The sequence below is a fragment of the Haliotis asinina genome, chromosome 9, assembly GCF_037392515.1.
Source record: "Haliotis asinina isolate JCU_RB_2024 chromosome 9, JCU_Hal_asi_v2, whole genome shotgun sequence".
Classification (NCBI taxonomy): Eukaryota; Metazoa; Mollusca; class Gastropoda; order Lepetellida; family Haliotidae; genus Haliotis; species Haliotis asinina.
This window is the reverse complement of record NC_090288.1, coordinates 25,347,741-25,363,835: the sequence shown is the minus strand read 5'-3', so window position 1 is coordinate 25,363,835 and position 16,095 is coordinate 25,347,741. Positions and strand designations below refer to the sequence as shown.

The window sequence follows — 16,095 nt, the reverse complement described above, 5'->3', positions numbered from 1 at the left end:
AGTATAAACAGCTTGGCGGCTAATCCACTACACACACTGGTTCTATTTCTAATACTGTCCAAGAAGCGACAGTCAACACTAGTGTAGGTACTATTCTGTTTAAAAAATAACAATTACCACTGAATCACTCAGCCACAAGCTTCTCCTTTTCAACATTTACTCATGTCAGAAAGTTAAAATGTTGTTAACAAACACTATTCCATCCCCTGAGGTAAACTTTCATTCTCTATCTATCCACATATACAGTCAGGCTTCGTTTCTCTGAAAAGTTTGGTTTTTTTTATGAATTCTTCAGACAAATGACGCATTCGGATATCTGAATCAGGACCTAGGCAGTCGGCTACAAGTAAAAAACAAAACAAAAAAAACACTAACCACTAAACCACTAACAATGAAACATCACTACATCTTTATTTAACAACTCTGTCTTCATTTACTTATGCTAAACCAACAATTTGAATCAGTGTCAACTCAATATCAAACTTAATTGTTTCCTTTCTAATTAACATAAACACATTTATTCAATAAACAAAGAAATAACTAGCAGTCAGCCCAATGTTTTGATAAGCGGTAGACATGAAAGAGTCATATTTTGATACCTCGCCAACAACAGACCTTTTGAGTTTGGAGAACCGATCAAAAGTCAATGCAGTGAGCACTGTTGAGAAGAGGTAAACATGAGACATCTTGCCGACGACAGCCTTGGTGTTCAGATATAAAAAGCAAATTTGAAACCGAACATTCTGATATATTAGGTAAATTGTAACTGGAAAAATTTTCTTTTTTTGTGGGGAATGTTCGGAAACTGGGGTATTCGGATATCCGAGGTTCGGATATACGACGTCTGACTGTAGTACAAATGTAGACAATCAGCTTAATTTGTTTGGTCTATAGTGATCAGTTATTGCCCACAATACATTCAGTGACCATGTAACACAATGTTCCATAAATTACCATATGCCCTGGGAACAGACTACAGAGGACCTTCATACATTTTCTAACTGAGAGATGTTACATCGGCTCATACAACCTCCACCAATAGATCTCAGGAAATAAAACCCTATTTCATTACTAGTTTTCCATATTTTTGGCAACACCATCTTGTGTAAATATCAAGGTAGAACATTATATACAAGCGCCCAGGCTTCTCTTCACCACAGTTACCATTTGGACTTTATACCAACAACAGTTCCTGACAACATGGCAAAACCAATGGAAGAGAAGAACCCAGGTATGATACTGGCCATCGAGTACACACGTACAACAGAAACATAAGATCTGTGCGATATCACATACATTAATTCCCTTCTCAAGAGAATTTCTTCGACAAACTATGAAAGTTAAAGGCTATCACTGAATAAAAGTAATATACGCTGTCAACTGCAACCAATGCCTGCCCAACCACTATCCAGTGACAGGCATGTTTCAGTATCTGCCCCAATGATACCTGTACAACGACAGCTTCTCAAACCATCCATGGTTTTCTTGAGTTCCCTACCTCCTACTGCTCCTGAACTACATCCATTGAAGGATTACACAATCCTCATTCCTCAGCTGCCTAGTTGTTTTCTTCTTGTACTGCATGACATTCTCACCTTAACTCCCACGCTTGACATGCTATGTTGCAGTCTACACTAATGTATTCACAACATTCATGGGCTATCACAGTAAACAGATCTTGTTGAAACGATAAATCAAGACATACAAACCATAGCTCTAATCTTTTCCTGTACTGTTACAATATTCTGCCAAATCATATCCTTGAGGAAATCTATCATATACTGGCATTAACAACACAATTTGATAATATATGTTTACCATATGTAATGGTATATATCTCTCAATTCTAAAGACCAAATTGACATATTACTATGTTTGTATTTCATAAGACAAAGTTTATGAAATGTAACAAAACTCATCAAGAAATCACAAAATGCCTTGTATGAATATTATGATAGCATAAAAGAGCTAAACATAAACACAATAAATCGTGGTTCTAAAAACTTCATCTGCAATGATTATGCAAGGTCCCACAAGAATTATTCACATATCTGATATTGGACGGACCAATTTTTGTTTCATCTATGTTGACAACCATTACATCAACTGAACCAACTACACCAGTGTGTTGCAGGTAGCTGTGTAAGATTACCTCCCTTGGACCCAAGATTCACAGTGATCTCAGTACCATACCACAGCTTGCTGGTTTCACCAATGAAAAACATACCTCAATGTTGTGTCATAGTACAAGCTATCTCAATGTTAGACTATCACATCAATGTCACTAGACTGATATTTAAAGAGAAACATTTTAACCCTCTCACTGGATCTCACTCAGTTAAGCCTGAACACTGGTCATAAACCACAGGCACTAACATAGATTCTGTACAGTAAACGTCCATATACTTGACAGGAAATTGTTTCAATCACAAAGACTGAGATATATATGATAGATATATACTTCACATTTGAAACCATTCTAAAACATATCCCTGATGAATACACAATGCCATTTAGAAAGTGGTCAAATGTGACATATGTTATATTTGGGATTACACTTTCTTAGGAAAGTACAAATTCCAGTACCTTTTGGGGTTGAGTCCCATCCAGGAATTGAACTCACACCCTCGGAGTCAGGCACATAATTGCCAGCACACAAAGTCAGCTGCCTAACCCTATTAGGTGCTGGACTCTGAGGGAGTGGGTTTGATTCCCAGATGGTACTCAACCCTGAAAAGTCACAGAATCTGTACTTTACTTAGAAAGAGTAATCCCACTGTAACATATATCACTGATGAAGTTTCCCATTCTGATAATGTACAACACAGGGTTGAGCATGTCATGGACAATAACAGGCCAACAATAATGTATGTGTACTGAGAATTACACCCACCATCAGTATGTACAAGTAACAACACTTTAAAACTAGTAACAACATCAGCAATCAACTCTGTCTACTGGGACATATAAAAAGAAGCTGAACACACATACTGTACTCGCCATGACATGCAGTCTGAGCACTTCAGCACATTGTAACAGCATTCTGATTTCCATGCAGTGTCCAACATGGTGGAATATCAACTGATTGATCTACTAACTTTCACACAATTCATTCTGCTGATATTAGCGTTGATCTGATAATATCGCACGGTATCTTATTTCCATGGCATCAGCATCTCTCCGGCAGACACAGCATCAGTTATATAGATACTATGTGAAGAAAATGCCAGTGACTTTTCCAGAAATGCCAAGCTGATCGCAGCCTTCCTCTTTTGGAATAATTTCTGGTTGTGAAGTTCCAGAGTGTTTATTGACTCATGAATGAGCCTTCCATGAAATTCAAGGCATGGTTTCTTTGAAGCAAATGAAGGCATGTTTTGTGCTTGTATGTAAATTTCCCACGTGAAACCAAAATGCAATCTGATTGGCTGCACCTCACCCAGCAGGCTGAATAACTGGACTGGATCAACCAATTTGACCAATCAATCAAGACACAACTTTGTTGAATTTCTGCATATTGATATGGCGGGCTGACCAATGTGAGGCCGCCTTTAGACATTTGAAATGGGGAGATTATGAATACCATGGACAAGTTGCTTCCAGGTTTTTCAAGGCACATGTAAAGATCACTAAAAGACTGGCCCTTGAGTTAGCCAGGGTGCTTAGTGGCAAATACAGTACATCAAACAATTGAATAAATGGAAAGAGACAAATGGTACACTAAAGGCCAACCAGCTTCAACTGTCAAAAGTTTCAACTGCGTGACAGCTGAAGATAATTATCAAAATAAACGTTTGAGTCTGCCTGGTATTAAGGTAAAAGTATATCTGAACCAACACAGATATATGAACATTCCCAACAATGTGCCACTACAGCTCATGTTCATCTGCTCAGCAGCCTTTGTGACACACAATGGCAGATACTGGGCACCTATCTGGGAAAGAAATAAAATGATACCGCGAGTAGATGATAAAAAAATCTGAGTTACAATTCACAATCCATGAAAATGCAAACAGCACTCTTACACTAATGAAGCTCTAGCAACTGTTGCTATGACCCAGACACAGGACCTAACACCCGCTCATTACCAAGGTGTCTGCTTGCACTCACACTGAACAAAATGTGTGTGTGCAGTTCATTATCTGACTGTCATTCAAAACAAATGTGCATTACATAAATCTCTAAACAACAGAATATATGTATATCTGGAAATAAAAACATTTATACAAAAATGACATATATGAATTCTCAAAGCAAATCTAATATTAGGAACATTTTGTTCTGTTGAAGTGCCATACAATTTATGAACAGTATGTTCACACTGTCACAAAATTAATGGACTTTGTAATAGATTTGAAAATCATAAATTGAGTCATAGTGACAAAGTTTTAAAAAAAGTCTCTTCTCACTTGATGATCCTATTCACAATAACTAAAGGACCATCAGAGAAATACAAAAGAATGTCACTAAAACCCTTACATACTGCACTAAAATTCAAATTTGTTCATATTGTTCATGAGGATAAAGAACTTGGTCACTACAATAACAATATCATCTGTAACTAATATCTAGAGTTGTGTGAATTAATCTGAGGCACAAAGAAGGTCAATGATACATAATAATGGCAGTATTATCTATGGATAATCAAAATATAATGATATGATAATTCAAGAAAGGTCAGCATGGCGTGCTGAAATATGAGATACTCAATTAAGTCTCTGAACTGGTGTAAATAACCAAAGAACTTTTAGTGACCTTGACCTACACAAAGGTCAGACCAAACCCCAAGAGTTGTAGGATTTGTAGGACAAACCCTGATATGTCTGTGGATTAGGATCTATTTGATCATTTAAACAAAATTTTCAGAATGAAAGACATTAAAAATAGCCCGACTTAACTGAAATGGACTTTAACGTGTGCATAAAAGTCTCCAACTGGGCTATATAATGGAGCTGACTATCAAAATTTCATGATGTCCGAAAGATGGTATCAAAATGATCAAAATGTCATTTCAAACAAAAGACTAAAGCAGCTTGTCTTCCCCAGGAAATCTGAATGAAACATTTAGATCATAAATATCCATTGTGTTTGTTGACATTCACAAACTCTTGCTGTATGTGTGTGAGACTAGCACTGGAACTAGGCACCTCTGGAGGAATGAACTGAAGAGGGCGAGAATGTCCAAGATGGTCTAACTCCAGGGTGTATGTGCTGCCTGCATCGGTGCCCTTAGACTGGACATTGCAGCACTGCCCAAAGTCAAAGGGCTGGCCATGACAACACTTCTGATCCCCACAATGCTTGTGACCTGGAGGGTTACTGTAACGCCTGTTTTGACATTGTGTGGGCATACAGAAGGCACCACTGTGGAATGGTGCCGCTGATCCCGAATCATATCCACTTGAGGCTGTATTGGCATTGCACCCCATTAAGGGACATAACTGTCTTTGGTCACCAAATTCCTGATGGCGAGGACTGGTGAACATGTAACCATGGCAATTGCATTCATTGGAACATGGCCCCATACTTCCATGGCAACTGTCTGTACTACCAAAGTCTTGTGACGTCAGATTGTTGCAAAGTGATGATGAGATCATTGGCTCTGTTTCATGGAACTCTCCTGTGAACTCTCGACCATAGAGCTGATGAACATACATGCAGAGATCGTGAGTTTCTTCCTCACTTGGCAGACTCAAGTTTTGCATTTCTCCACCTGTCAGCCTGTAGACAAGAGTATCAAAGTGGTTGAGGCACAGATTCCCACTAGCTTCTTCTTCAATCAAACCAATGATGTTCTTGATCTGATATCTCTCAGGATCATCAAACGTAACTGGTACAGAGACAATGGACTGACCGGCCAGGTTGAGCGTGTTCAGTCTGTGTAGGGCGTAGCGAGCTACATCCTCATATGGGCTTTGGTCATTCAAAGTGTCTCCCTCTCTAATCATCTCCATCAAACTCTGTGAATAGTAGATCAATACAACACTTGTCTTCAGTTGGTCATTGATCCAGGTAAACTTATCTTGATACAGCTCGTCCCTCTGGTCGTCATAAGACTGGATGTTGAAACCATACTTGGTGTCAAGGATGTGGATGTGCTCGACAACTGCCTGGGTGTATGTAGGACTCTCGGGGTAGTAGATGGGAAACACACGATGACATCCTGTAACACAACAAGCTTCTCATTAACATGTTGAAGCAGTTAGGCATCTTAACCCTTCATCTTATTCCATAGTGATCTTCATCAGATTCATAACAAGGCAGCAATTGGTCAGAGAACATTACCATTTAGATACCTATCTATCATTACAATGCTACAAAGATCAAATGATATCATTAAAGGAAATATGGACGGCATGAAGATATCATCTTCTTGAAGATATCAACATGTGAAGATACCAACACATGAAGATATCAACTTCATAAAGATACCAACACATGAAGATATCAACTTCATAAAGATATCAACACATGACAATATTAACGCAGAGAGAGAGAGAGAGAGAGAGAGAGAGAGAGAGATAGAGAGAGAGAGAGAGAGAGAGAGAGAGAGAGAGAGAGAGAGAGAGAGAGAGAGAGAGAGAGAGAGAGATTAGGTTTACGCGGCACTCAGTAATATTCCAGCCAGCAATATGGCGGCGGTCTGTAAATAAGCAAGTCTGGACCAGACAATCCAGTGATCAACAACATGAGCATCAACCTGTGCAATTGGGAACCGATGACGTGTAAACCAAGACAGCAAGCCTGTCCACCCTATCCCATTAGTCGCCTCTTACGGCAAGCGTAGTCACCATTTATGGCAAGCAGGCAAGCATGGGTGAGATAGATATACTCACACAGAAAGACACGTTTACAGATAAGAACACAGTGAGACAACGCACCAAGACAGAGATACATAACACTGCCTACCCTCATTGTTGACCGGTTCTGGCTGTGAACTGTTGCGAGGACTGCAGAACAGACACTTCGCCAGCAAAGGCACAACAGCTGCAAGTACATACACCAAACCATTGAAACTGAAGAAATACTCACTGATACAGGCAGATACAATGCTTACTAGGTTTACTGTCAGTCACGTGAACTTACTTACCCATCATGTGTCACAATGACGTTTGCCACATTCACACAGTTAAAGCTTACAAGGTTTACTGACAGTATGATGGAACTATTATCATTTTTTCATTATAGGATATTTATATAGCGCACATATCCATGCAACTAGTGTTTGCTCAAGGCGCTGGTATCTGTACTCTGTGTCTTATAATCAGGATCACTGCACAGAAACTTTCAAACTTACATGTGTGTGATAATCCAGCAAACAGTTAACATTCCAATGATTCAAACCTCCAAGGTTTACTAGCAGTGGTCTACTTGTATGATAATCCAGGCAACCAACATTCATATGATTCAAGCCTACCTGGTACAAGGTCTACTGGAATTAGTCAACATGTGTTATAATCCATGCAGCCAATATTCAAATGTTTCAAGCTTACAAGGTTTAACTGGAATTCCAGTGCAGTCAACTGACCTGCTCTCCGTAGCCAGATGAAGACGAGAGATGCCATTGTGAGACACAGGGCAAGGGTACATATGACGATGACTGGAATGATGCCAGGTGGTGGTTGTGTCGCCACAGTCCGTGATGGGACTGGTGAAAGTGATGAAACAGGTAGCACTGCAAATATACAGTGCTGAATTTACAACTACTAAGGCTGCAGTAGGGTCCATAATAACCCAAATAATGATAGCTTGAAGGTCAGTTTGGGGGATACTTGTAACATTCCAAATAGATTTGAAAAGGTTTAAAGTTAAAAAAAAGGTAGATGGAAAACAAGCACAACATTGGACTTGACTCACAACTTCAAAACAACTACAGAGATCAAGTTGATGACATTTCCACTAAGGTTGCTCACACCAAGCCTTGGCTTCAGACAAGGCTATTAGCACTGAACAATGATATGGTTCCGGGATGCAGACATCAGAATGACCAAGACAAAAATTGTACTACAAGCAATGTAACAAAATGTATGGGTAATGGCAGTCCCCCAATGTCATGTAGACAAGAGTGAGTGAGGAAGTTAAGTTTTACACTGGACTCAGCAGTATTCCAATTTTATAGCTAAAATGGATAGAATTATCATGAAAACATCTGCATGTTATCAGAAATGAGTGTGCCACTGTAACTTGATAATGCCCGCAAAATGCTTGACGATGGGCCATTATAAAGCCTGTTTGTTGGGTGAAGTCATAAGTAACTCAGCTGTTGATGGTCAATCACCTACGGCTCATTTGAACTTGGGTTCACTTTTTGCGATATTTCCAACTGACATTTGTCATTTGTATTTTATTAAACATTCTGTCCATTTTAGCTATAAGAGTAACACTATTTTGTAGGGTACTGTCATTTGCGGAAAAGCCTTCAGTCAAATGAAAGACCAAAGGGTTTTCCAAATGATAATGCCCTGAAAAATAGCGGAACCCTTATAATAGTGCTGCAAATGTTGAGAGGAATTGGCATGCGTATTGGAGAGGGTACACTATCAGTTCACTAAGACATAAGAACTGGAACAGGAAGGGTTGGTTAGTGCTGTGATGGCTGGTATTGAAAGATACCTTCAGGGTTCATAAGAGTCTTAAAAGATTTTAGTGTTCAGTATTTGGTTCTTGACATGAGCATTATCTAATTGCTTCAGTAGACTGGGTACCTGATATAGCAACAAACATTTAGTCTTCCTAGGCATGGAAAGAGTGTGCCATGGGCTGTACAAGCTTTACTTACAGCAAGGCATGGTGAAAGGATCTGGAGCCTTGATCCAGCCATCCAAACTTTTCTTAGCTGACGTGAATGGACGAATCTGAAAACAATACACAACATATAATACGTAGACGTCATGACATGATTCACAATCTTCACACTGTATGTCTTGAAACTTGGTAATCTTGTTTTTAACAATGTTGTGTCAGTCATTTTACATGAACTTAATACATGAGGAAGGGGAAAGATGAAGGTGTTGTTATGTGTTTTGATGACCTTAACTAAACATACCCAAACTCTGTATGTCCTGTTGCAAGGAACATCAGCAAATCTTTTGTGATTCTGAAAGGGAGAATAATTGTGTCTTCTTAAACCATATTGTCTTCTCATGAAAATGACTTCCTGCAACAAAAACTACAGAAACAAATATCCATCAACACACAACCACACACAAGTCAGTAATCACACTCTGATATCCATCAACACACAGACACACACAAGTCAGTAATCACACTCTGATATCCATCAACACACAGACACACACAAGTCAGTAATCTCACTCTGATATTCATCAACACACAATCACACACAAGTCAGTAGTCTCACTCTGATAACCATCAACACACAATCACACACAAATCAGTAATCTCACTCTGATATTCATCAACACACAATCACACACAAGTCAGTAGTCTCACTCTGATAACCATCAACACACAATCACACACAAATCAGTAATCTCACTCTGATATCCATCAACACACAACCACACACAAGTCAGTAGTCTCACTCTGATAACCATCAACACACAATCACACACAAGTCAGTAGTCTCACTCTGATACCCATCATCACACCAGGTTAAAACAAAGTGCTGCTGCTTCCTCACACCATGTCCATAGTGTGTAGATTATCCTGACTCACCTCTGGCTTGTTCACACGTGTCTCCATGAAGCACCGTTTAGTCCTCACCTCCTCCACCAGACATACAGACACATAGTCTGCCCCTGGCAACAGAGGGTGAAAGGTCACAGCAACATCACGGGAGTCTGGGGTGGCTGAGATGTTCGGGTTCCAAGATGGTTTCCTCATGATCCCTGGATACAAGAAATCAGTGGATCAAGTGCTGTGTCAAATGGTAGTAACTGTATGTGGGGGAACTGAAGGCATTTCACACAGCAGTGTCTGGCTACAGCTTCATGTACAGTGTTGACTTGGCTGCAGCTTCTGTGTCTTGGGTAGGAAGTGAAAAGTGCCAGCTGCCCTATCTGTTAACTCTTCATGCTGATATTCCTGAACTTGAGCACTAGAGGATGTGTGTCAGTACTTAACCCAGACGATCGAACATCTATGAGAACAGCAGGGAATTGCCATTGCAAGAGATAAACATATCCTGATAAACTACTGTCTGTCATTCTCTGTCACAAAGCGGATCCTCTCACTTTGCTTACCACTGCTCCACAATCCTGCTTCCTTTACTGGCCCTGTTCCATGATATATCAAGTAACTTATGTGAAAGTGAGATACAACTGGAATCAATTAAATCTCATTACATCATTGATAGAACTTTAAGAAAAGAGTCAGCAGTACATAAGGTTCCTCACAAACTTTTTCAAGGCAGGACCCTGAAAATCCCCTCTAATTTCACTACATCTGTGTATGTTGAAATCTGCCGACAGAATGTGTTGTCCCTACCATCAGGTATCAGTATGACAAACTAGTGTCTCTTTCATTTGAATCATTACTAACGTAACTCTCGTTTGAATCATGTTTTTCTAGAAATTTGATTTTCTCAGCAACACAATATAAAATATTCTTATGCACCACTTCACACTAGAGGGCTTTCCACATTATCAAGGGTACCCTTCAAATAGAACCATGTGACCCGCCCATCACTGTCATGCCATCACAGGGCAATCTTCAGTCCACATCTACACCCAGCTCATGCAGGCAGTCATATATGACTGTGGTCATCATAGAATCAACAGACACAACCTGCACTTGTTGTTTACAGCTAGGGCTCTTCACCATGTAAGCCTCAACATCATAGCTCAGTGGATATCACACAGCTGTTTCAAATTATTCAAAGAGATCTGAGGATTCAGCATTGTTGTTATAATGACATTATTCCCATCTTTAAGATACACCATCTGATAAACTTGCTCAAAGTTTGTTAACATAGTGTATGTGGTATAACAAAGCTTCATAGCTGAACTGAATTTATGATTATATGAAAAGGTCAAAGGCCACAGCAGTGGTACACACCAATTAGACCAATCCTAGACACACTGCACACACTGATGCACATGAATCCTACTTTTGTTACCAGTAATCATACTGCAAAATTTAACAGATTTATTTCCTTTTACTTGTCCCACTCTTTTCAGTGTGGCTGATTTGGATCGTCCTATATGGTCAGAGCCCATCACTCGTCTGGGACGCTGGAACCTTGTATGTGGTTCACTCAAGTGGGGATGAGATGGAGGGAACTGGTCCCAATCGTGGAGAGGGAATGTGTCATCCAGACCCATCTCATGGTGCTCGTAATAGATGGGTTGGATCAAATAACATGGAACACAAGAAGACCAGCTTGCTATGCCTTGTACTCTACGAGTGGCTGCTGCAGGTGCAGCTACTGTTGCCCAACACAAGGTTTATGTGGTCCAACATGCTCCCCAGTCACCACTGGAGTGGTGCAGCCTTGTTTTTGGTCATTGTGAACTTAAAACCTTTTGCCGTGTGTGGTGCAAGTGCTTAACAAAAACATTAACTGTGCTGTGCTGGCTGGTTTGAAATCAGCATAGATACAGGTACCTAAGTTAAAGGTCACATGCAACAAAAAAATCAAACATAATTAAAACACAATTATCACTTATTCATGACATATAATATACAATGCTGCTTGTAAGAAACAAATAAACAAAATTATAAGCCTACAATTGCGATTCAAAAGTGCAATATTTGGTACTTGGACTTACTTCCCCCGAAACGAAGACCTCAGGAGATAGAACCCAGTCATAGTGGGTGGGAGTGCACTCATGTGTAATGACGGCTTCAGATTGGCTGGTTCATTTGCTGATATGCTGAGAGCTCATTGTGTGTACAGAAAGATGATCTGTTTGATGGGCATTTTAGAAGTATGGCAAGTCACAAGAAAGTAAGATTCTTTACGAATAACAACTTCTTTTATTGTACTTGATGCATCATTTCGGTATGGATTCATATACCATTGTCAAACAAAATCATATACCTAGAAGAAGTCGTTATCCATAAAGAATGTATATAGAGATGTTGGGTTTTGTAAATACATGTTCTCTGAATTTGCCTTCGATCCAGTCAAAAATTATCACAGTACAGATGGTGAACTGATGGTGCGTGGCTGCAAGCTGTCATTCGTCCAAGTACAAAGCAGGATTTGAAACTGATACGAGTTCGCATCAGTTTCCGTCAGATCCAGTCATCCGAGAAAAATGGATGTAGTTTGTTTGCAACCCACAGATATAAAAACTTGTCATGTGTACAAGTATCACACCTGTCTAATTACAAAATGTGGCAGAAACAGGACTCAGGTGTACAAGTCATAAATCAATGTATTTTGTTTATGTAATATAGTCTGATAGGTATTAATCATTGCATGTGGTCAGTGATTGCAGCGGTTTATTGCATATTGTTTTTAGCAGACAGGCAGGCAGACTTGCAGATGTCAATAACCAGACACTGAGATTTCTCTGTGACAGAAGCTACTTACCACAATCAACAAGTTTTTTTTATGTAATGAGTAGATTATTTACTTGTTTGTGTACACAACCAAGATTAGACTACTGCTCACGACCTCATACTTGGGGCATACATACTGTTTCAATCTCTGTAAACGTATTCCCTGCACATTCGTTAAGGGCGCAGCGCAGCACAGGTGTTGAAACCACTTTCACATTTAGTGAATCGTTTGAACTCTGATTTTGAAGGGGTTTTTTATCCAATTTTCTTCAACCTTATAGGTTGAATTCGCATTTTTGATGATTTGTTTCTGTAAGTGCATATCAAAAGGTATCAAAATCTGCAAAGTTGCATTTTACGTTGCATGTGACCTATAAGGCTATGGTGGGAAACAATCAGGAGGTGTTAATGGTCATTTGTGTGGACTCAGCTCATGCATGCTTTGGAGGGATTCTGGGAGGCGTAAACATATTAAAAAATGTTCTAAATTTAGGGGTCCTACTTTTCAGTTGGACCTTTTTGTCCCTCCACTTATCAGTGGTTGGGAATTTTTTAGCAAATTCCTGCTACCCTGCTGAACTATATCTTTATCATTCATTTCGCTTCTGTTAAAACTGTTTTTGCCCTTGTTTCTACCCTTCTGTCACCTGATTTAACTCCTCCTCCATAGTTACTGAGTTAGAGGCCCTCCAAGACTCGCCATGCTCAATACCAATAACCCACAACAAAATTGCAATTTTCATTTTGGGGGGTTGCATGCGGGACATCAACGCACATTAGGTTTAAACCACCCATCCAACAGGGAATGAGTTTTGATAACAGCCAGTTACAAAAGTGAGTCTTTAGAGAACAAATAAAATCACAATTTTGCACTCTTTTAACCATTACATTTGAAAGACTTGTGGATAGTCTTAAGCGGAACACTAAATTCATTCTTTAAAAAATGTATGCTTAATTAATATCGAGCAATTAATAGTTGCCAAAATGTTGTCTGCTTCACTCTCACCCATCAACGAAGCCACAGACAGGTTATGTAACTATGTGAACTGCAGTGACATCATGTGAGGAAGGATTTTCAGTTAGTTGTATATAAAACGTGAAACAAACTTTTTAATTTGATGACATGCAAAATTGTTGTGTTGCCATCTATTGCTTTCAGGTGTCCAGTGATGGTGTCATCATGCACAGATTTTAACCGGACACCTCAGTATGTGCTAAACATGTTGTTTGTGAGTGTGAAGTGAGCATTTTGGAAGCCTGTACATATTAAATTAGGTGGTTTGACACATACCTTGCTTCCAGGATAGAAGATGCTAATTAGATTTATTTCCATCGTGTTAAAAGATCAAAACTACTTACAAGTTGTAGAAATGATTGATGACCAAAAGGATTTTGCAACACAACTTGTAACTTAACAATTTCTTCCTCAGAAGTGAGGTTGTGGCCGAAGTAACAAGGATATTGTAAGTAGTATCGTACTGACACCCATCTCTCTTCCTAGAGTAAAATGTAATCAGCAATGTCATGCAAAATCCTATTATCCACCAATCACATACATATTTCATTACCGGTAGAAAGCAGTTTAGATTTCGTAACTTGGTGAAAACAATCCTAAATAGCATTTCTTCTCAGACTGGCAGATGTTCATGACACGGGGCAAGCATTTTATAAAATCGTGGCATCACAGTCTGAAGTTTGTTTGAGAAGCAATTAGAATGTGGTTTGTCTTCATCAAATTAAGAGATCAAAACCACTTCCTACTTGTAGTAAAATATCTTTTTGACCCATGACCAAAAAGATTTTGCATGACACCTTTTGTAACAGAACGATATATAATCATTATGACAACAAGCAATTTTGACAGAATCATCTACGAAAAGTGGAATCTCGGGAAATAAGCAAAGCAAATGACAAGATTAATGGCAGTAGATTGTGAAAACATAAAGCTTTCAAAACAATTGTCATGACTGCAGGCATAGACAAACCTATAAACAAGAAAATCTAAGCCCAGAAATATGCATGAATACTACAGCCACCTACATATGTATACATAGGTTTTGTTTGCGGGAGAGAATTATGCACTGTTGTCAAAAAAGGTCAATTTAAGGTAATTTAATGTTGAAATGAGTAGTTTTAATAATGGGGTTTCATTTATAACAATGTCAATAAACGATTTATGCATTTGTACCCCCTAGACTATAGTGTTATGATCTTTAACAAATGATCTTCTCAATGTAGCAAACAATATGAATCAAGGACTACAACTGATGGCATGAAGAGTAACCTGTTTCCTTCCAAACAGTATGAAGAAAAACTACAACAAGATAACAGAACATGAAACAGCTCCTATCTCGGCAAACATGCCTTCAAGATCACCCACATCTGATGGAATCCACAGTAAACTTGTATCAGATAGACTGTGGAACACATGTACTTCATACAAGATCCCCCCCCGACGTGTGTATGCAGGATCACTGAAAACACCAACTGATATCTTGCACAACTTTAGCTGATGCAAGGGAACATTCCTTATGAGCATCTATTTGACAAATAAAGAATCAATTTGTACATGCGTATTGAAGATTGTGCAGATGACAAAGTCAGCATTGTGACATTACTAGGCAGTGTAAACACTATTGTAGAGAAAATGAGCCTTGACAAGGTGAATTGAAGGCAAGTGTAGACAAAAGCTCCTGGAGCCTGTAATCACTACTTCATCAATAGACAGTGATGTATTTCTCACCAGGATAAGGTAAACATGTGAATATATTGTGCTAAAAGTGTAACAAAGGTATGTCTGTCAAAGTCTGAAGTTATCAAAGGGAACAAAGACCATCCATCCATCCTTCCATTCATCCATCCATCCTTCCATTCATCCATCCATCCTTCCATTCATCCATCCATCCTAGAGAGACATGCTACCCTGGTTTGCAACACTTACCTTGTGCTGGACTTTGTGTACAACCTGTAGATACAACAGACACAAGCTACTGGGAAGATTATTCTAGGGATACTGACAAAGCCAATGTGTTTTTTATATCACTGAATCACTTTCAATGCTCAAATACACATGGGAAAAGCTGGTGCAGATGATATAACAAATCTCATTCTCCGTGGTTATCAAAACCATCAGTCAGTGATGTGTGACGTGTGCTGTGTGATCCGTGTTCCAGCCCCAACACCATAATGCGTGGCGGAAATAATAACAAGTTCACAAAGCTATCTCAGTCTGCGTGTACTGTAGCTGTCCCCAAAATCTACAGCTGACAACAATTTTCTATTGTGGCGAAACCTTTTCACTTCCCAATAACTGTAATTACCAACTAAAATACACTTTTCTCAATCTCATAAAATGAACATATTAATTTCATTTTTTTTCATCCAATATAGTTTGCTTTTACTTTAAGATTTTGATTTTCCGATTTTAATTGAACTTCCTGACTGAATCAGTGAGTATGTCATCCATGTCATCGGGTTCCCTCCGGTCAATGCTGTCACACAGATTGGAGGTCTGGCTTTCCAACACTCAGTTCAGGACAACAAGGTTACATGATAGGATTCACGTATAACCCAATAACTCTATGTACTGTACCTCACACCAAAAAACATACATGAATAATCAAT

The 16,095-nt window shown here is 39.1% G+C and overlaps 1 protein-coding gene across 1 annotated transcript in view; it reads right to left on the bottom strand.

The window, feature by feature from the left end:
* Window positions 1-775: 775 nt before the first annotated feature.
* The window catches only part of LOC137296319 (uncharacterized), an 87,628-nt gene continuing 72,308 nt past the window's right edge, over window positions 776-16,095 (bottom strand). Inside the window, exons 6-11 of the mRNA XM_067828090.1 lie at window positions 9,679-9,851; window positions 9,047-9,097; window positions 8,780-8,855; window positions 7,529-7,675; window positions 6,910-6,987; window positions 776-6,163 (exon numbers count right to left, since the gene is read on the bottom strand). Of these exons, the coding sequence (XP_067684191.1) occupies window positions 5,070-6,163; window positions 6,910-6,987; window positions 7,529-7,675; window positions 8,780-8,855; window positions 9,047-9,097; window positions 9,679-9,851 (1,619 nt within the window). The 3' untranslated portion in view covers window positions 776-5,069. The remainder of the gene's footprint in view (window positions 6,164-6,909; window positions 6,988-7,528; window positions 7,676-8,779; window positions 8,856-9,046; window positions 9,098-9,678; window positions 9,852-16,095) is intronic.